This window comes from Chrysemys picta, chromosome 11, assembly GCF_011386835.1.
Source record: "Chrysemys picta bellii isolate R12L10 chromosome 11, ASM1138683v2, whole genome shotgun sequence".
Taxonomy (NCBI): Eukaryota; Metazoa; Chordata; order Testudines; family Emydidae; genus Chrysemys; species Chrysemys picta.
The window spans coordinates 27,715,031-27,736,978 of record NC_088801.1 but is presented as its reverse complement, the minus strand read 5'-3'; the positions used below and the strand labels follow the sequence as shown (position 1 = coordinate 27,736,978).

Genomic DNA, 21,948 nt, shown 5'->3' with positions numbered 1-21,948 from the left:
GACGAGCACCCCCCGGCCCGCTCAGCACCCCCCAGCCCCGCCGGCCCGCTCAGCACCCCCCGGCCGAGCACCCCCCCGCCCGCTCAGCACCCCCCGGCCGAGCACCCCCCGGCCCGCTCAGCACCCCCCAGCTCCGCCAGCCCGCTCAGCGGCCCCCGGACCCCCGGCCGAGCACCCCCCGGCTCCGCCGGTGCTCGGCCCCCCCCGGCCCTGGCGGCCCCGGTGCCCCTGGTCCCCGGCACCCCCAGTCCCCGGCACCGGCGGCGCTCGGCGTCCCCGGCACCGCCGGCGCTCAGCCCCCGGCACCCCTGGTCCCTGGCACCGCCGGCGCTCGGCCCCCGGCGCTCAGCCCCACCGGCCCCCGGCCCAGCACCGCCGCCCGCATGTCCCGATTTTCCCCGGACATGTCAGGCTTTTTGGGATTTCCCCCCGGACGGGGATTTGGAGCCCAAAAAGCCGGACATGTCCGGGAAAATCCGGACGTATGGTAACCCTACCCTGGGGGACACAGGGTCATGCTAGCACAGATAGAGATCTCCCAGTGAATCTGTCCCTTTAGGTTTTATGTTAAAGGTGTAGAGTACATTTCATATGAATGAATTGTTTTGTATGTTTTGCTGTCCTGTAATATGTATGCCCTCAAGGACCTCTTCAGTGCTCTCTAGGCAATACTTGTAATCTGCCACTGTAACACCCATATGTCACTGGCTCTTGTCAGGCATGGGCTAGCTCAGACATCAATAGAGCCTCTAAACTTTTCAAAAGCATTGCTTACTCTATCCCAAAAGGTCACCTAACTAACAGACCTGGAGATGTTTTCAATGGCGGAACCACTTTATAAGCTCATGTCTGATTCAAAGGTGACTTGGGCAAATTTATTCTGTAGTCTTTATTTTTAAATTGAATGAATCGATAGTTCTGTGCTAAATTACAGTGAGTCCAACTCCTGTTGCTACATAGAGTGTAGATTTGGAAGCTCTAGCAACACATGAAGAATGAGTACAGTACCACAAACAAGTAAAAAAAGATCTTGTTTTTAGTATGTTATACTCGCATACCTATTTACGCAACCGGAGAGAGTCCATGCACTGGCCAATGCCATATTCACTCTCATACCAAACATTTCATAGCTGGGTGGATTTCTCAACAGGTGGTCATAGAGAGAGAGGGGTGGTTCCTGCTGGGGTTCTCCCACTGAGGTCTTCCCACTGTAGCCTAGTCATGGAACCTCTTTTATCCTTTTGTTCTGACCATGCCTACTCCTTATGCACATGCATGAAGGTTTCAACTCTTCTTTTCCTAGTTTGTATTTCCACACCCCATAAATTTTGGGGCGCCCTGCTTATCATAGGTTGTTCTTAGTTACCCTTAATCTCATAAGCATCTTAGTAACATTTACATTAACTGTTTCCAGGGTAACCTGCGGTCAGCACAGAACTTTCTGTGTTGTTACCTTCAGGTATCTTGCAGCTTAGTTGGGTACATTGACATTTCTCATAATATCACCTATTGGACCATTTTTTCCCAGCAATCTTGTGACTTTAGTGGCATAGGGTTATTCTTAGGTCACCCCTTATGTCAAGCTTCCTTAAACCTAGTGTGGTTAAGCTGAAATTTTACAGGCCTCAACCTGTAGGCCTGGTGTTACAGCCATGCTTTACTTGTATTCTTAATACACACTCATCGCTCCTAAATACTTGTAAGTCTTATAGACCCATCCTCCTTATGTCTATTCATCACCCATTGATTATATATGACATAACATAGGAGTTCACCATGACATTAACACTGCAATGATAAAATGAACTAATTGGCTACAGTTCACTGATGCATAATAAATGAGGCAGTTTAAATGGAGTCAGCAAGTAATTATTTAACATTTTTGGAAGTACAGCTGGGAGTAAAATTTGTGATAGTGTGACGCTGTGTAGATTTTCACTGACCTGAAATAGATGTACATTGAACTCTGAACTTCTTCAGGTTAACCTAGAAGCATTAGAATTACTCAGAACTCTGGCCCAGCTGTGAATAGAACAGAGTGGCTTTAGAGGTCTTTAATGTGGAAGCATCACCTATATCAGTGTGCTAAATGTTTTTTTTAACTGCATTGAGGGGAGATTAGGACTTCCTCATTCAGTAAGAGGATTATAGTGTGATTCTGTGGAATTTAGAGAACAGAAGAAATGTACTCATTGAGACATCAATGCCCTCAAAATTAATGTATTATCATAATAGAGAGAGATCAGTTTTTTCTTTATGGGTCCATCCCCTTGCAAAGGCAGAACAGACTCTCCTGGGAGAGCACATATGAAATAACTGGTTAGGCAGCACGTAGACAGGAAAAGAAAATACAAGAAGGAGGTAAAATATTTGTTGGAACTAGGCACAAAGTTGATAGTATGTGAATGTGAATGTGTGAATATATATATAAGCACATTCACATACTGGTAAGTTGGTAAGATATGGGGTGTGTGTGTGTGTGTATGTATATATATATATAAAATACACATACATACACACACACACACACCCCATATCTTACCAGCTATGATGATTAATAATAGGTGGCTGATGTGCTAGCATGAGGCACTTTTTTTTTTTTTTTTTTTTTTTGAGGAGGAGGAAGAAATTGTGGTTGAAAGTAAATAAAAATACCTATAACTTAGTAGATAAGAAGTACATGCTGTGTCAGAGAAAAAGGATATAAAGGGACAGGGCCTTGTTACTTTCAAAGACATAACCAAGTTCCTGTAATGTAAGGGGTGGGGTGCAGGTTGTGGCCTTTCGTGGTCTGGAAAGAAAGGTGCACATCCTAATACTCCCTCACCCCAAGCTTCAATGTACTCCCTAGGCACAGAGTGTGGGCATGGGGAAAAGAGGTCTCACTTCTCTGAGATCCTGGGCTTCTTTGCCCTTTCTTCTAGCCCCCTTTTCTCCCTTCCTGTCGCCCTCTACAGTCCTCAGCCTACAAGCTGAATCCCCTTGTTAACTGGTTAATCACCCAGTCCTAAACAATTCTCTCCCAATTTGTGCCAGGCTTACAAAATGCAGGGAGTGCTGAGCTAGTGCTAGGTGACTCCCACTTTGCACCACAAAGGAGGGAGACTCAAAGATTTTGGAAGATAGAGAAGAACCCTCTTAAAAAGGTGAAAGGTTTCTTTATTCTGTACATAGACAGGTGTTGCCTGATCTTTTGATTGTTTATTAGTTATACCGATAAGTGAACTAACACTCTAAGTTGGGCAGAGTTCTGCCCCATGACCAACCTTGTCTACACTGCTACTTCACAGCGCTGAAACTTTCTCGCTTGGGGTGTGAAAAAATACCCCCATAGCAATGCAAGTTTCAGTGCTGTAAAGTGGCAATGTAGACAGTGCACCAGCACTGAGAGCCATGCTCCCAGCGCTGGGAGCTACTCCTGTCGCGGAGGTGGTTTTATTACAGCACCCAGCACTGGTGCCACGACTACGCAGCCATGTTAAAGCGCTGACGCGGCAGCGCTTTAAATTTGCCAGTGTAGATGTACCCTTAGTTGTGGTGATAACCCGGGTGTGCATGAGAGAGGCATTTATGCTTAGGAAAGATGTTTTGTCCTTGTAATATTTTTATTAGCACAGCTAACAAAAGCACAAACACTCCAATCCAGCAAAGTAGATAAATAATACGTCAAGAAAAACCCAGAGTGTTAGTCATCCTCATCCTCCCCACCAGTGGTCATCATCCTGGCATCTCCCAAGGCCCACAGTCGGGATACAGCTTTTATTTTATGCTGACACCCACTACACCTAATGCATCTTCATTAGGGGTTTCAGCCCTTTTTCCCTATCTGTATTTCCTTACCTTACATGTTGGGGTGCCCTTCTCTCACAGGTTAGGCTTTTACCCTAAGCTTATTGGTATATACAGTATGCCAATTAGTTACCATGACATTCTTGTGGTAGGAACATCAACAGATGTCCAAACTTAAAATATCAAAAGCTGACATCAACTGCATCTTGTAGTTACCTGTCAGCAATTTAGTCATACTTGTTTATTACAGCATTCTGTCTTGTGATAGCTTATGATTTATAGTTAGTCCTGGTTAGCTAATACTTTTGGGGCCTTAGGCCTTGATTAGTTTAGCTAAGCTATTGTCTTACAAGCCTTGAGGCTTGTAGGATCATTGCATTATTGCCTTAACTTATATCTATATCTTACCGAGTAAATATCTATAGGCTACTCAGGAGACAGAAGGTAGATCCAAAATGCAAGCTGCCCCGAGTGCCCTCTCGCTTTGGAAATTAGGTGGTACTCCAGGTAATTCTAAAAAATTGCCCCTTTTTGGCAATACAGCCTGTTTAAAAATGAAAAGCCAAGAGTGCTTTGTATGACAACAACAGTCTGGCATTCCTGATCACTGGAAAGTCAGGGTATAAAAACTCATAAGCAAGAAGGTTTAAGACAATAAGGTGTATTGGCTAGGAAAATCACTGTGGTTTACTTTTACAATTGTATTTAACTAGATGCAATGTGCCTATTTTATAGTAAAGAAAATCTGAATGCCTCAGCTATGCCATCCCTGAATTGCCCACCAGTCCTTGTAGGATAAACATAACCTCTTTAGTTTAAAATATAGGTTCTTCACCCCTTCCCTGAACTTCAAAGATTAACCATGCTCAGCTAGTTTACATGCCCTTACATGTAGTGGTTCTACAGAAATCCATGGCACTTATTTATGGATTTGTATAATAGTCACACCTAGAAGCCTCAGCCAAGGTTGGGGGTCCATTGTGGTAGGTACTGTAGAAGGAGCAGTAGACACTGCTTGCCCTGAAAAACTTAGTGTAAATAGAGAAGATGGACAAAGGGTGGAAGAAAGATTTTTATTAACCGCACTTTGCAGAGGGGTCTGACTTTTCCACTCCTTTGCACCCTGTGTAGATATCTACATTTGTGCAACGTAGGTGTAGAATGTTACCAGATCAGAATGGTAGCATTCTACACCCCGTTGCACTCATTCGGCACAGCTGTAAATACCCATACAAGATGCAGGGCAATGGAGAATCGGATGCAGAGATGCTAAGGGCCTGACCCAAAGCCTACTCAACTCTTGTTGACTTCAGTATTTTGGATCAGGCCCTAAGAGAGTTTTTGAGGTTCCCACAGGAGGTCTGTGGTAAACCTGGGAATGGAACCCAGAATTCCAGAGTCCCAGTCCAGCGAACGTGTCACCAAGCTGTGAGCATAGAGCTCTCGCATCTATAAATGTCAAACACTGACCACTGTTTCATCCTCCTCGACCTTCCACATTGTCAGTTTCTTCCACATCTCTTTCCTGCTTCCCTCCCTCCCTGCTGCTGTTCTCTTCAGCCTGCAAGTATGGTGGCTTTTTTTTTTTCTATGCATAGTCAGTACAGCTAGGGCAAAGTAGTCTGAAACACACATGCTCTGTGGGAGTGAGAGACTGGGGAAGCAGTAAAGCAAAGCATTAGACAAGAGTGTGGAATGTGATCCAGCTGGTGGGGGAAGGGAGGGAAGCTATTGTAACTCTTGACTGCATGTGCAAAGCCAAACCTCATGGAGTACGAAGATAAAAGACCCTTTCAGTACAGCTATAGTGCTATGTTGCCTAGACCTAGACTATTGCATTCAGTTCTGGGCACCACATTACCAGAAAGCTATAGACAAATGGAGGTCTTCAGAGAAGAGCAACAAAAATAATCATGGGGTTTACCAGGAATAGAGACTTTATTATTTGTACTGTAGTAGCATCGAGAGGTCCTAGCTTCAGTGTGCTAGAAGCTGTACAAACATGTAACAAAAAATAGTCTCACTCCCAATGAATTTACAATCTACATATAAGATGAGATAATAGGCAGATACTACAAACAAATGAGGAAAAAGGATGGTGAATCACAAGGTGACTGTCTCCTTATATGCCCAGACGGTGTCGGGTACACAGTGGGAACTACCATAACACAAATAATAAATAAAAAAATTACAAAATCATGAAGACATATTAAAAGGGCTAAACATGACTAGTTTAGGTAAGAGACAATGGACATGTTGGGGATGGGTATAAGTATATATATTTACATGGGGTGGAAGACCCATTGCTAAGGACTCTTAAAATATAAGAAGCGATCCTACATTGGCAAGGAGTTAGTCTTGAATGATCAAAAGGGTCTTTCCTATTTCTCTGTCCTATAATAAGAGTAGTGGAGTGAGCACGGCGGCTCTCTTCGTCTCTAACAGTGGGAATAAGTGTGCCATGATGCTAGATTCCTTATTTTCAGCAAATTATCTTCTATCCATGTTGGTTGATTCTGCGGCAGAGAGGGGGTGAGTTTAAAGGGTAGAAACCATTGTGATGGGATCACAGAGACTGACAGGTCCTGAATGTAGCATTCAGTAAAATCAAGCCAAAATCAGGTTCACCTTCAACACTTTTGTGTAAAAATACTCTATGAAATCAGGACCTGGTCTGTGTTTATTCAGTTGTCAGAAGCCAGATAATACAGTACATAGCGTGCTATGCATGAGACATCCATTCTCTTTCACTTCCAGTTTAAATTTACCATATCATTATGCAGCTATTTGCAGACTATTAAGCAACCCACTAGAGGATCTCATGACTAAGTTCAATATTTTGCACTGCTTCTGAAGAATAACTTTCCCCATGATAATCTCTTTTTAGTCCAAGATTTGCATAAAACACGGTTATACCACCAGGTTTGTGTGGTAACTACTGTAAGGGATCCAAACTGCTCACCTGTGGAATGAAGCTCATAAATCTGACCATGTCATATATTACTGTGGACAACATGCTTTCAAAGTTCCCTTCTCTTATGTCCTGTGTTTTTGGACTTTAGAATGGGATAAAAGCAGTTACCTAAATGGGGCTTGGCAGACGAAGAGCTGTAGCTGTGTATGCCACGTACAGAAAATCCTTCTACAGTCTGGAGGGTAACAAGTACTCCCTGAAGCTGAGCTGCTCCCAGCCATAAGGCAGTCCATGGGAGTGGTGCACCCTCTGCATGTGAGTGCCAGCACATTTCCCTACCAGTCAAGCTGTTGTACAGTCCTTTTCTGAACCTCTAGAAGCACTAATTTTAAAGCAACACCTGAGCATGTGAGATGACTTTCCTCACTTCTCACGAGGTGTAAGATTAATACTTGTCAACAAGTTAGCGGCTTTATCTTGTGTACTTGAGTCAATTGTCAGGGCTGTTGGAAAATCTGAACTCTGCTTTTCAGTTAGTGGGTGAGTGGAGGGACTTTGAGAGCCCCAGCCCAACAGGGGCAGATTTAAGGACAGAGGTTAGGGAACAAAGAAGCAGAAAGGGAGAGTGCAAATGGTGTGGCTTGGTATAGGGTGAGTGGGGAAACTAGGCTTAGTATAGGGTGAGTGGGGAAACTAGGTGTAGTCAGGCGTGGACTCACCCCTGCGGCACCTCCTGCTGGTCGTCCCGGGAATTAGCTCACCAGCCTCTGGAGCGCCCTCTGCAGGCCAGGTGTCCCACCTGTCATTGGCCCCCATGTCCCTCCCGGACCCCGGTGCCCTTGGCTTAGGTGCTGCCCCCCCCGGCAGTACCCCACTCTTTCTCTGGGTCTCCCCACCCAGGGGAACCCCCACCCCTTATCCCAATGTTGCCTCAGTCGTGGCTACTGCCAGTCACCATCTAGCCCCCGCGCCCTGGGGCAGACTGCAGTCTATCAGCCAATCATCACCGGCAGACAAGGGGTTTGGACTGGCTGCCTTTACCCACCCTCAGGCTGCCCCTCTGCAACCCCAATACCTATATGGCCTAGGACCAGGCCCTGCAGCCTGGGGAGTTGCTGGCCTAGGGCTTCCCAGCCCTGCCTCACTCTAGGTCCCCGGGTGAGTTCCCTGCAGCCAGGCCTGTCTCTCTGTCCTGTCAGAGGGAGACTCCTCTGCTCTGAGGACCCTGGCCTTCTTATAAGGCTGAGTGGCTCAGTTTGGGGCGTGGCCCCAGCTGCAGCCTCTTCCCCAATCAGCCTGGGTTTGCCCCTTTACACAGCCCCAGCCCTCTGCAGGGCTTTTCCAACCCCTTCAGGGCTGGAGTGGGCGTTCACTCCTCTACACTAGGCTTGGTTTCTTTCCTCTCTTCCATCTATGTTTGCTCCTTTCCTGCCTCCTTCGCTGGCCCACAACTCCCAAATAGTGCTGCTTCCTCTCCACCCCCACCAGCTTCCATCACTTTCTCTCTCCTGTCCTCTTCCGCCTGTCCCAGAGCTCTTCTGCCCTAGGATGGACTTCATTTGGAGTTATGGGCATGTAGCACACTGCAGGATCAGGAGCTTAGTTCATTAGTTTGCAAGGCACTTTGATGTGCTTGGATTAAAGGTGCTGTATAAATGCAACATTGCTGTTACAGTAACGTCAAATCAATATTTTGGAGTGATTTGGTAACCTCTTTTTAAAGTTTGTTGTAGAAAGAGCAGACCGAAGAACTCCATGTGCACAGACGTATACTCAGACACTTCAGTTTCTTCCAAGAGCCCTAGAACCTCAGTGATATAGCAGGGAACTAGAAAGCTATCCTGGGTTTTTGGTGCATACACAGTGGTACATTAAGCATCCCACTCTGATTTTCTGGGTTCCCAAGTCACTATGCAACATGTAGCTTTTATGCAGATGAACATGGTTTCTTCCAGGCAGCACGTGCAAATACGGGCATGTGTTTCACCCGCATGGTTCAGTACACCTGCCGGTGGTTGCACACCTTTGGCTATGTAAGCAATTCTCCAATTTAGAAAGCTATAGTTGGAGTCACTTTAATGTGTTAAGATTATTGTCAACTGTTGGCAGGAATTATCTTGAATTTATGGGTATATTCTCTCAGCAGGATGGTAGCACATTTAGATTCTATTCTATATAGGTTTTTATACCACACTCATCACCATAGTATCTGAGGGCCTTCCAGTAGTGCATTCAGCAATGTGATTACACATGTGTCATGTGTTGCTTGTTCTCTCATCCTCTCCCCAGAGGGAGAAGCGCATGGAGTAGAGTATTATTTTGGTAGTTTTTTTTGGTTAAATATACCTGTTGCTATCTTTTTGTATTAGAGAAGGCAAGGCGAAACCAACCTCACTTTGCATTCAGTGGTGAGGTTGGTGATAGTCCTTAGTTCCTGGGGGAGTCCATTCCACAGTCTCAGACCACCGCCGGAGAAAGCTCGGTCTCTCAGACAGATGAGCCTTACTCTTATTGTTGAAAATTCCTTTGTACCAGAGGAGCAAAGTTGTTAACTGTATTTTTTTGTCATGAAGCTTTAAATGTTTTTTTAGGTATCCTGGACCCAGGCCATGCAGTGTTTTGAAGATAAGGACCAAGACAATAAACTTGATTCAAAATTCTATGGGATGATTGCCACTGTATCTGTATTTCAGTATTAGATATAGGAAGAACCACACTGGAGGTTGTTAGGATGTAGAATACTAATATTTAGCATCTGTACTGCGGTATGAACAATAAGGATTCTGTCAATTTAAGAATTGTATTTCCTATTGTTTCACATAACCCTTAAGATTACTGTTGCTGAAAGAGAAACAGAAAAAAGAGAGGAAAAATACATATGTGTTCACTTTGTGCACGGTCAGTTTCACTGTTTTCTTGATGGTCCATTCCATTTCCTATCTCCTGCGCTAGCGGGGTGACGTCACTATCATGCTAGCTAGTAATTTTCTCCTGTTGCTGATTTGGCTCTTTCACATAGCAACAGAGAGAGGAATTAAAAGAAAAAAAAAAAGAGAGAGTAAATGACTGTGGAATGACAAAAACAGTCAGGGGATTCAGAGGTGGGTGTAGTAACTCTACCTTTTAATTTGTGTTTGAGTGTTTTGTTTTGTTTTTAAATTGATTAGATTTCAATTTGGTGGTGTTTGTTGAACTAATGAATTCCCACAGTGTTTCTCCCTTTCCACAATCATGTAGGTAAATTAGTATTAAACTCCAGTTACAGACTGAGGGATTTGAGGCAGAGTGGTCAAGTGACTGGCCAGAAGCTGCAGAGATTCAGAAGCCAGATTGTGTGACCTGCTAAAACCCTTTTATGCTATTCTATGAGCATGCTGGGGCTACAAAGGGGGTGGAGTGGCCCCGGGGAATTTCCCACAGTGCAGGGGAAGCAAAGGGCTGATGTATGTGGTCTTGTACCAGGCCGCTGGCAGCCCCTGGTGTAGGTTGGGATGAGGGCAGGAGAGATCTCATGTTGGGTTCTGTGTTCTGGCACTCTTGGACTGCAGAGCAGCCCTTAGACTGCCAGGTAAGGCGGCTGTAAGTTAGAGCAGCCTTCGGGGATGTTCTAACTTGCATGCCTCAGGTCTTGTGCAGCCCAGAATTTGGAAAAAATAAAAGTGGTTTAAAGCCTCCTTGCAGGCACAGCAGAAAATCTGGCCCAGGACTGGATGTCAGGATTTCCTGGTTCTCAGTCCTGTGCTTGGACCAGTGGACCACATTTTCTACCTCCTTCTCTCCTGACACTGTTAATTTGTCTCTTTTTATTTACTACTTAGCTAGTACTGAAGAGTCCTAGGTAACCTAGAGCTTACACTGGGAGAGAAAGTAGTGAGAAAAATAAGTACCACTGGAGATCTTATCTAGAAGCTGGTAGCCCTCCACATCCTTTGTGCTCACTGGAGTGAAAAAGAGAGAGAGGGTGAAAAGAGTGAAGTATAAAGTGTCTGTGTCTGGTGAAGTATAAAGTGCGATGCAGAGTGTTTGAGTTCACTTGCAATTCAATTCCCATAATACTGCTCCAGCTCACAGCTATTTCACAGCAGAACAGGGGTCTGAGCTCAGGGAACAAACCAAAAGGATTCAGGTGTGTGTGTGTGTGGGGGGGGGTGGAATAGCGGCTGGGGCAGTTTCCATCAATACAGTGAACTTTTCTTCTCTAAGCTTCTGGAAAAAAGTTTCCTCTTTTTTTTGCCTCCACACACTTCCTGGATTTAAATAATCTATGTAATAGCTTGTGCCCAACAAGTAGATAAAGTGTGCATATAGAAACATTTTTCATTCTGTCTCTTGTGATTACTACAAAGCTAATTCAGTTACCATAATTCTAAAGATTTATGCTTTGCATTCATTTTACTATAAACTGGTTTACAATCTTGCTTCTAGTAAATATGGATCAATGCAGTAGTTACAACTTAAAAAAACAGTCAACAATTTTGACAGCAAAGATATTTAAGCTGGCAGCTGGTAGGTTCTGTCTTTCTGAAGTGAAGGGTGCCAGATTGACAGCCCTGGAAATGGGAGTTCTTTGTTTATCCATGGAATAAATACAGCCTGGCCAGCAGGAATATGAGCTTCCCCAAACTGTCCTCTGAAATTCAGCCTTCATGCCCATTCAGTTCATAGTCTCTCTACTGAAGCTGCCAAAAAAGGGCCAGTTAGTGCCCAAGTGAGTTTTGTGATGAGAACATCTCTCTACTCTACAATATACTGAGACCAAGCAGCACAGAATTATAGAAGATTAGGGTTGGAAGAGACCTCAGGTGGTCATCTAGTCCAACCCCTGCTCAAAGCAGGACCAACACCAACTAAATCATCCTAGCCAGAGCTTTGTCAAGTAAGGCCTTAAAAACCTCTAAGGCTGGAGATTCCATCACCTCCCCAGGTAACCCATTCCAGTGCTTCACCACCCTCCTAGTGAAATAGTTTTTCCTAATATCCAACCTAGACCTCCCACACTGCAATTTGAGACCACTGCTCCTTGTTTGGTCATCTGCCACCACTGAGAACAGCCGAGCTCCATCCTCTTCGGAACCCTCCCTCAGGTAGTTGAAGGCTGTTATCACTCTTCTCTTCTGCAGACTAAATAAGCCCAGTTCCCTCAGCCTCTCCTCATAAGTCATGTGCCCCAGCATCCTAATCATTTTCGTTGCCCTCCACTGGACTCTCTCCAATTTGTCCACATGTTTTCTGTTGTCGGGGGCCCAAAACTGGACGCAGCACTCCAGATGCGGCCTTAACAGTACCGAATAGAGAGGAATAATCACTTCTCTTGATCTGCTGGCAGTGCTCCTACTAACGCAGCCCAATATGCCGTTAGCCTTCTTGGCAACAAGGGCACACTGTTGACTAATATCCAGCTTCTCATCTACTGTAATCCTCAGGTTCTTTTCTGCAGAACTGCTGCTTAGCCAGTCAGTCCCCAGCCTGTAGCAGTGCATAGGATTATTCCATACTATGTGCAGGACTCTGCACTTGTCTTTGTTGAAGCTCATCAGATTTCTTTTGGCCAATCCTCCAATTTGTGTAGATCACTCTGGACCCTATCCCTACCCTCCAGCATATCTACCTCTCCCTCCAGCTTAGTGTCATCTGTAAACTTGCTGAAGGTGCAATCCGTCCCATCATCCATATCATTAATGAAGACGTTGAACAAAACTGGCCCCAGGACCAACCCCTGGGACACTCCGCTTGATACCGGCTGCCAACTAGACACTGAGCCATTGATCACTACCTGTTGAGCCCGGCGATCTAGCCAGCTTTCTATCCACCTTATAGTCCATTCATCCAATCCATACTTCTTTAACTTGCTGGCAAGAATACTGTATCAAAAGCTTTGCTAAAGTCAAGATATATCACGCCCATCGCTTTCCCCATATCCCCAGAGCCAGTTATCTCATCATAGAAGGCAATCAGGTTGGTCAGGCATGACTTGCCCTTGGTGAATCCATGTTGACTGTTCCTGATCACCTTCCTCTCCTCCAAGTACTTCAAAATGGATTCCTTGAGGACCTGCTCCATGATTTTTCCAGGGACTGAGGTGAGGCTGTAGTTCTGTAGTTCCCCAGATTCTCCTTCTTCCCTTTTTTAAAAATGGGCACTATATTTGCCTTTTTCCAATCATCCGGGACCTCCTCCAATCGCCACGAGTTTTCAAAGATAATGGCCAATGGCTCTGCAGTCATATCAGCCAACTCCCTCGGCACCCTCTGATGCATTGCATCCGGCCCAATGGACTTGTGCATATTTCACACCAAAGAGCCACCTAATAAAGTCTGGGATTTTCAAAGGGACCAAAGGGAGTTGGGTGCTCCAACTCCCATTGACTTTAAGTGTTTTTGGATGCCTATCTTCCTTCAGCCCCTCCAAAAATTCCAGCCAAGGACTGAAACATGGTGAACCCATTTTCATGGTTACTTTGTGGTGTAAGAATTTTTGCAGCCCTATGCCATTGCTGTGAGGAAGATTTCCTTCTCCAGTATATTATCCAGCAGAACTGTTCCTGTGGTTGAAAGCCTGGCTAATGCAGGCTCTCTCCATCCAATTACAAATAACTCCTCCCTTCACTGTGAAGAGTTTGTCTACTTTGCAGATAAAATTGATGCATACTGTAGTGTGAGGAGGGTTGTATTAGAATGGGATAAATGGACCATCTTCTCTGAATTTTAGCCATTCTCTTTTATGGGGATTTTGGAGTTATTGGGAGAGGTGTGATCAACAAAAAGTGAGATGGTGCACAACCCTTGCTGGTTAAAATGGGGTAGGGGGCAGATTTAAGGTGTATAATTGGAGAAAACTAGCAAAGCCTCCCTGCAGGACGGCAAGATGCCAGGGTGGCTGGGACAGCCTCTAGTTGTATTTGTGAACCATAGATTGTATTAAAAAAACTAAAACTTTTAGGGAAGTTCTGCCCCTGGATGCATGAAGAGCTCCCATTGAACCCAAAGCCACTTGAGGGGGGAATGTGACTCTGTATGCCAAAGGAAAACAACACAGTAATAATAAATAACATGCTCAAAGAACAAGGGGGAAAAGCTTAACCCAAGATGCAGTTGATGTCTTGACTCTCTTCCCTATCTCCCTAAAACATGCTCTGGCTGTAAGATGTTGAGCTGTTAGATGTTTCGCCACTGAATATGCATTTACATAGATAGTAGAGACTTGTTTGAAAATCAGCATCTTGTACAAATGCAGATTATTTTGCAACTAGGACAAACTGGATGACAGTTCAAGGTCATTCAAACTCCAGCAGTTAACTTTGAAAACTCATTTAGCTGCCTGGATGTCGAAGGTCTGAGCTTGGCGATCACAGGTAGAGTTGAACTTTTGTTTGCAAATTTCATTTTGGCCCTGAATAGATTCCATTGGCACTGTGCCTCATACTCCTATCGCTGGGGTTCACTCAGAGCCTCTCTTGCTTTTACAGTGTCCCATTTTCATTGTCTGTCCATTCCTTCCTTTCCCCTCCAGAGTGGACCCGTGGAGTTAGCTACCACAGCCCATGCTCATGTTTGTTAGATAGGGAGGGCACAGCCTGATACTGAGGCTGTTCACTGGCTCTGCTATGCTATGGTCACTAGGGTTACCATACGTCCAGTTTTTCCCGGTCATGTCCGGCTTTTTGGTAATCAAACCCCCGTCCTCCCCCGACTCTTCGGCTCTGTTTAAGAGCCGAGCTGCCCGAGTGCTCCGGTTTCGGGCAGCCCCCATGTCTCCGGACCCTGCGCCGCTGGAGCAGAGCAGCTGGAGCCCGGGAGGGGAAGTGCCCGGCCGGCGGCTGGGGTCCGGAGGCAAGGGGGCTGCTCGAAGCTGGAGCGCTCGGCTCTTAAACAGAGCTGAGTCAGGGCAGGAGCACAGCAGCTGGAGCCCGGGAGGGGAAGTGCCCGGCCGGGGGCGCAGGGTCCGGAGGCATGGGGGCTGCCCGAAGCCCGAGCACTACCGGCTTCACGGTTTGCTTAGCAGCCTCCAGACCCTGTGCCCCCAGCTGGGCGCTTCCCCTCCCGGGCTCCAGCTGCGCTGGGGAAGTGCTGGCCAGGGGCGCAGGGTCTGGGGGCTGCCCGGCAAACCGTGAAGCCGGTAGTGCTTGGGCAGCCCTTTTCGCGTGGCTTGGAGGGAGGAGGGGGAGTTAGGGTGGGGACTTTGGGGAAGGGGCAGGGAATGGGCGGAGTTGGGGCGGGCCGGGGGTGGGAAAGGGGCGGGGCCAGGGCCCCGTGGAGTGTCCTCTTTTTTTATTTTTTAAATGTGGTAACCCTAATGGTCACATATATATAAAACTGTTTTATGGCCCGGCCTAGAGGGAGCTTTTTCTCACTTTCACTTAATGAATAAATTAAGGGAAGTATCACAGAAGAATGAACTCCCTTTCCTTAGATTTAGCCACAGTGCTCTACAAACTTCTGCACATCAGGTGACGTGTGTTCTGATGAGCTCAGGTTGTCAGAGAGCTGAGTTGTATCATCACTGCCCAAGAGACCCTAACACAGGACTACACTGGGCTGACTATGTCTGTTCAGTGAGCACCTCAGACTGGAGAAGGGAACAGCTCTCATTCAGTCTTGCACTCTTTAGTAAGCACTTCACACACACTTGCTGACGCTGGACTTTCCTTTCTTCTTCTCCACTGCCTCCAGTTGCAGCATGTGTGACAGTGACATCATTTCCCATGTCTAGGTCCTGTTCAGAAAGCAAAGGTAGTCAAAGGTTTTGCAGGATGCAAGGCCCTTTGCTGCTGGGGATCAGGCAGGGTTTCCTCAGCTGGGAAGAGAAGCCATGAGGAGCATTTGTCTGTGAAGGAGTGTTTGGACTGCGTGGGGGTTTGGTTTGGATGCCTGTCACAGGGATTTCCCATTTGATATGCCCTTCCTCCCACCAAATACAGCTAGACCAGTGTGACCTTTCTCCTAGCCACCCTCTGACTGGCCTTCCAGCCTCCCTATTCTGGCCTTTGGCTCCTGCATCCCAGCTCTTCCTTCTCTGGATTCAAGTTCCTACCTCATTCTTCCCCTATCAAGATTTACTTTGGCCCCATCATCACCACTTGAAGTGATATTCTTGGGGCCCAGCTTCCTCTGTCCTGAGCTCTGGAGCAATGCCTCTTCCATATGGCTAGCCCCTTCCTGCAGCTCAGGCTTTGGGGAAGGCCTCTTGAAGCAAGAGTATATCTTTTGGGCTCAGTCTGCCTGGGTATCATTTCTGACCACTCTGGGCTACTCCTCCTCCTTCCCCACCTTTTCACTCATGCATTGCCTTTGGTTCTGACTGGGATGCTTACCCATGTGGTAAGAATCCTCCAGTCTTTCACCTGTCTAGTTCACAGACTTAGAGGAAGTGAAGAATGGCTGAGTATTCCTACCCAAAGCACAGGGCTCTCTGCAGCTGCACACTCAGCATAGGCCTAAGGCCAGCTTTGTCAGAATACACTTCAAGTTCTTTTTCAGGAAATGAATAGCTCAGGGAATGGTAATGGGCTACAGATCCCCTTTTTGGCTTCAGGGCTGTCAGTCTATCAGCTCTTGCAAGCATTAAAATTCATGTAAAAAGAAGGGGGTTGTGGAGACCCTTTTCTCTGGACAGTTCAAACTGTACAAAAGCTCTGTAAGTTACAGTTGTGTAAGTTCATGCTGCTTCACATATATGAAGAATGTGATTAGGACGTGATTTTCTCAGCGACACTGAAAAAATATTCCCTGTCATCTGGCTCTGCACTGAAATTGTGAAGTGCATATTTTAAAGCTCTAACACCTCATGAAAAAGTTGCAAACAATTCTATTTTGAGACAGTTCTGCCAATGCTGCATATATTTCTTCTATATCTTTTCCCTTGTTGTTTCATACAAGGATATTTGCATGAAAACAGCATCTTTGTTGCTTAGCTCACTTGTTCCTATTGCCTCTTCCCACTAGATTCCAATCCTCTGTGCATGACATCACAGTTATTTGCTGTGGAACTGATTGTGTCACAAAGATCAGATTCTTCAAGTATGCGTAGCTGTGTATCCCACTGTACTTGCCATATGTGCCTTGCACACCAGACCAGAAGGTTTTTGAACAGTGTCTGTCGGGCTACACATGCATCATGTGCCCCTTGTGATCCCATAGAAGGGCATAATGGTTGGGACAGATGTGACTCTTTATTGATTCCCTCTTACTGCCTGTGGCAGAAAAACAGAACTTGAAGCGTGTCCGACTTGCTAGTTCTTAGGTCAGGCTAAGCTTCTTCAGAATCTACTAAAGTCTTCAGAACTACTTCTGATTTGTTATCTTTGACAGTTGTGAACTAATCCTACCCTGGACCAAACTCTACTTGGTCAAATCCTACTGTATAGGGCTCCTTAACCTGGTGGACTCAAAACTTATGGGCTTCAAGCCCTGTCCATCTTGTAATGGACTAATACCCCTGAAGGATGACTGCACTAGGTACTTCTGCTGCCTGGGGGATTCACTCATTCTGTGCAGATGCTCAGTATACTTGTCTTTCTCTGCTAGAATGCCCAAGATGTGAGGCTGAAAGGCTGCCTTGTGGAGCAGTCCATGAAGGGCTCCTCAGACCCTGAGGAAACAAGCCCCGAAATCCTACTAGTGAACAAGCCAGCATCATCCAGTGCCCTGTGGAGGAAACAGGTAATGCTTCAGAAATGCATGGAGAAAACTTTACCAAGGAAAAGATCTGGCGCCAACATCTCAGAGATGGGGATGTTGCCCTTTTGGGGATACTGGGAGGTGGTTGCTGGGTTGGCTTTGAATATCTTGTTAATTTGTAAAGCACTTAATCACAAATGATACATACAAAGCTAATTCTATCATGCTAAACAAAGTAACAATGTTCAGGTACCGCTTTCAAAGCTGTACATGCTTTCAATTGCTTTTTATTGCACAAGAAAAAATGCATATGCTGGTTCTACACTTGCAAGTGGCAGCTGGCCAGTGAAGACTACATATTCAGGATTTAGAAGAGGTTACAGGTGGAGGAATATAACGTTGCCTGATTATTGTATGACTTCATGCATAAATAAGGATTTTTTTATAAAAGAAAAGCAAGCCATATTTTGCATCAAAATAGGAATACACCTCTACCTCGATATAACGCTGTCCTCGGGAGCCAAAAAATCCGACTGCGTTATAGGTGAAACTGCGTTATATTGAACTTGCTTTGATCCACCAGAGTGCGCAGCCCCCCCCCCCCCCCTCCCCCCCCCCCCCCCCCCCCGGAGCACTGCTTTACCGCGTTATATCTGAATTCGTGTTATATCGGGTCGCGTTATATCGAGGTAGCGGTGTATTTTAAATTTATTCCCAAAGCAATATATTAAGGCAACAAGTATATCACTGTTAAATAGTCCACTGTTTTGAGGGGGAGATGAGAATCTACCATAGGTATCTTCAGTTGTACACATTAGAGTTGTGCATTATATTTTACAAAAACAATTTGCACTTATAGCACTAGTTACCTGAGAGTAACAAAGCACTGCTATGAATGAATGAATGAATGAATGAATGAATGAATGATCACCTCACTGGGAGGTATGGTGGTGTATTAGCCCTATTCTGCAGAAAACTGAGACACAGAGATGTGTGCCCAAAGTCACTTACAGCCTGATTTTTCAGAGATGCTGAGCACTTTGTGACTCTAATTGAAGTTAACCGAACTGTATGTGCTCCATAACTCTGACAAATAAGGTCAGAGCTGAAAGCAGTGGTGGAGCCAAAAATGGACCTCATATTTCAATGCAGCTACAATGATTTACACAAGGTGAAAATCTAGCCCCAAAAGTCCTGGATCCCAGTCATTTATTCCAGCTATTAATTCTTCCTTCTGTTTGTAATGCATCCTGGCACAACTTATTGCTGTATTGGCTAGAAAGCGTTCTTTACACACACACAAAAAAAAGGCTAGTGCCCAGCACCTGAGGGAGAATTAATTAGCTTTCCTGTGCCACACACCTTCATCAAATCTCCTTTTAGGAAGGAAATCATCAGACATGTTCCCCTGGTTGGGTGGGTGGATGGATGGGAACACACTGCGGCCTGCAGGGATCCTTCAGGCCATTTTTCCTTCTCCATTTTGATCTTTTCCCCTTTGGAGCAAGTCCCTCTCTTTCCTGATGCTCTGCCTGTGTTGCTCTGAATTATAAAGGTGCTGCTGCTGTGGAGCCTTGTTCCAAGATAGACCCAGTTCTATTGCAAATGAGTTAAGCCTGCCAGGAGGAACAAATTGAATACTGTTCTTTCCCTGTCTGTTTTTAGCAGCTGCTATTATCTTGTCTCCTGTTGGACAGGAAGAAGCTTACCCGTCTGCGCCAGCAGTGCCCCATGGATCAGCTTTTTGGGTGGCACTGCTGGAGACTGAGGATTTTGTCACTTGTTTGCATAAAACTCCGATCTCTCAGGTAGCTTTTGAGGCAGTTTAGGTGACTGGGACAAGTGATGCTGCTCAGTGTACAACTTTTAGAGGTATCGTCCACCACTCCAAAAACCACATCCATTGGCACTTCAGAATAGGGAGATGGGGTTGCGTGTGCTGTATTACAACCAGAAAGTTGGGGATCAAACAATACAGGGGTGAGAATGACACAAAGGAGCTTCTTAAATGGGAGCTTGAACCCTTGTCGTAATTACATGGATAGTGGATTTATTCTGCAATTCCCTGTCCCAAACCTGAAAATATATACATTGAAAAAGAGGCATGTAACTATCTGGGACTCTCAAGGTAAGCAGAGTGGGTATATGCAAACTCTTAATGGAACAAGAAGAGGTAAACTCCAGATGGACCATGTGTAACCCACACACATTTGGGGTGTGGTGTTCTGTCCCATCTAGTGGCACTGAGAAGAGAGAGTTAAATGAGTCTGCTCTACAGCCGTAGTTAACAGCCAGTTGGCTTTTAGCTCATGCAGTAGAGCAGGGGTTCTCAGACTTTTGTCCTGGGGACCCCTTTCACATAGTAAGCCTCTGAGTGCGACCCCCCCCTTATACATTAAAAACACTTTTTAATATATTTAACACCATTATAAATGCTGGAAGTAAAGCAGGGTTTGGGGTGGAGGCCGACAGCTCGCGACCCCCAATGTAATAACCTTGTGACCCTCTGAGGGGTCCTGACCCCCAGTTTGAGAACCCCTGCAGTAGAGGATTATGCACTAAGCTCCAGAGGTCCCAGGTTCGATCCCGCCTGCCCATGACCAGGGTCTGTCGGTGTTACACATGCATGCTCTAGATAGTGTGGGTTTGCATGAATGCTCTAGATGTGTATGGGTGCATGGGGCACTCTGGATTCGCCACATACACTTCACTGTTTATTTTGAATTACTCAAAAATACATTCTGATTCATGTGTTAACTGAGATATAGAATCATAGAAGATTAGGGTTGGAAGAGACCTCAGGAGGTCATCTAATCCAACCCCCTGATTCGCTTATGTTTATGTAAGGAGGAGAGAAATAAGGGTTATGTTTATCCCTGATATGCTTATGTTTCTGTAAGGAGGAGAGAAATAAGGGTTAGAGGGAGGTAAGTTTCCTCTGCTTTTCACTTGTCCATCTCGCATCATCAAAGACTCAGAGCTGTGCTAACTTGTCCTTTAGGCTGAGGAGAGCTGGCCACCGCTCTCTGTGGGGCTCATCAGTTCTGCTGCTGTGTTTGGTTGGCAGAGGTTCTTTGAGAGTAGCATGAGCCTTCTTCCTCCTCTGTCCGCCCCTCCTGCAAGCTGCATTTGCTGTCTCTGGAGTGTACCCACCTGCTGCCAACCTGGGGAGCAAGATGCCGAGCTCAGGAAGAAATGCTAGTTTAACAATAAAATACAGCAACGCCGCATCCGTCTCGTGGAGTTAATGGCACACAAGAGGGTTTGCAAAATGGACTGAGGGAAAACTCTTCAGTAATTTAATTCTACTGCAGATTTTGTGCTGCAGAGAGTAGAATCTCCACCACTAGCTACTGCAGCTAAACAAGCATGTTCCCTCAGGAGAGTTCAGCACTGTAACTCTCAGCAAACACGGCCAGGGAATGAGTTCCTGATCTGGCATACTGTGCATGTACCTTTTTTTAAAAAAAGGATCATAGCATGAAAACAACCTGCATTAAAGGGAACTGATTTGAATACCAACCTCTATGCTCTGCCAGCTGCTCTAGTGCACTGATTCTCAGTGAATTATTTTAGACTACAGAAATCTCATGGCATTAAGTTATGTCCTATTATGCTCCCATTGAAATCAATAACAAAGCATGACTTTAGTGGGAGCAGGATTGGACCCAGCAGGCCTTGTGCAGCATAGAATTAAACAGCACAAGAGAATGGAACAAACGAATCCCTGGAAGCAAGTACACCAAGTCCTAGGGAGAATTTTAGCTCAGTGTATCCTCTGAAAAGCAAGAACACAATCAGTGTCTCAACCCCCTGCATTAAATATTTTCAAAATTTAAACAAACGTATGTGTCCACTTTAAGAATTTGTCAGATCATGTGGCCCTGATCCATCTGAACCAATCTCCATGGAATAGTCCTGGTGTGAATTAAGAGGCTACCTTGAGCAGTGTAGGGCTGGCAGAATAGTTCTCCTGTCCACCATATAGCCCTGGCACAGTGGTATGCCCAGGAGGAAAGGGCTGTTCTGAGGTAGTAGAGTGGCACATATGGCCTCTCTAACTTGCACTGGGAGACTGACTCATAATTAAGGAGTTGATAAAGTGGCTTAAAACAACCTTTGCGCACACCCCCTCCCGCAAGCAGTGCTTCCTGAGAGGTGCTGCTCATTTACTATGATCCACAGTCCACATTTATATGGAGCCTCAGCTGACAAACTTCTACTTTGTTGCATCCTCAGTAAAACTAATTTAAATATTTGGGGCATATCAACTAATCCAGACATGATCAACAATATTTTTAATTGGAGAGAGACCAGTGGAGGACAACGAAAATGATTAGGGGGCTGGGGCACATGACTTATGAGGAGAGGCTGAGGGAACTGGGCTTATTTAGTCTGCAGAAGAGAAGAGTGAGGAAGGATTTGATAGCAGCCTTCAACTACCTGAAGGGGGGTTCCAAAGAGGATGGAGCTCGGCTGTTCTCGGTGGTGGCAGATGACAGAACAAGGAGCAATGGTCTCAAGTTGCAGTGGGGGAGGTGTAGGTTTGGATATTAGGAAAAAATATTTCACTAGGATAGTGGTGAAGCACTGGAATGGGTTACCTAGGGAGGTGATGGAATCTCCATC

The 21,948-nt window shown here is 45.7% G+C and overlaps 1 protein-coding gene across 12 annotated transcripts in view; it reads left to right on the top strand.

Annotated features, from left to right (window-relative positions):
- Window positions 1-21,948, top strand: part of CACNB4 (calcium voltage-gated channel auxiliary subunit beta 4) — a 194,641-nt gene that overhangs the window by 84,172 nt on the left and 88,521 nt on the right. For 6 of the 12 annotated variants that reach the window (XR_006176985.2, XR_006176984.2, XM_005296458.4 and 3 more), the window contains one exon: window positions 17,227-17,361. The exons of the other annotated variants lie outside the window; for them this stretch is intronic. Coding sequence is in view for 4 of the 6 variants with exons in the window: in XM_005296458.4 (XP_005296515.1) it covers window positions 17,227-17,361 (135 nt within the window). In the remaining 2 variants the exon portion in view is untranslated. The remainder of the gene's footprint in view (window positions 1-17,226; window positions 17,362-21,948) is intronic. 12 annotated transcript variants of the gene reach the window in all.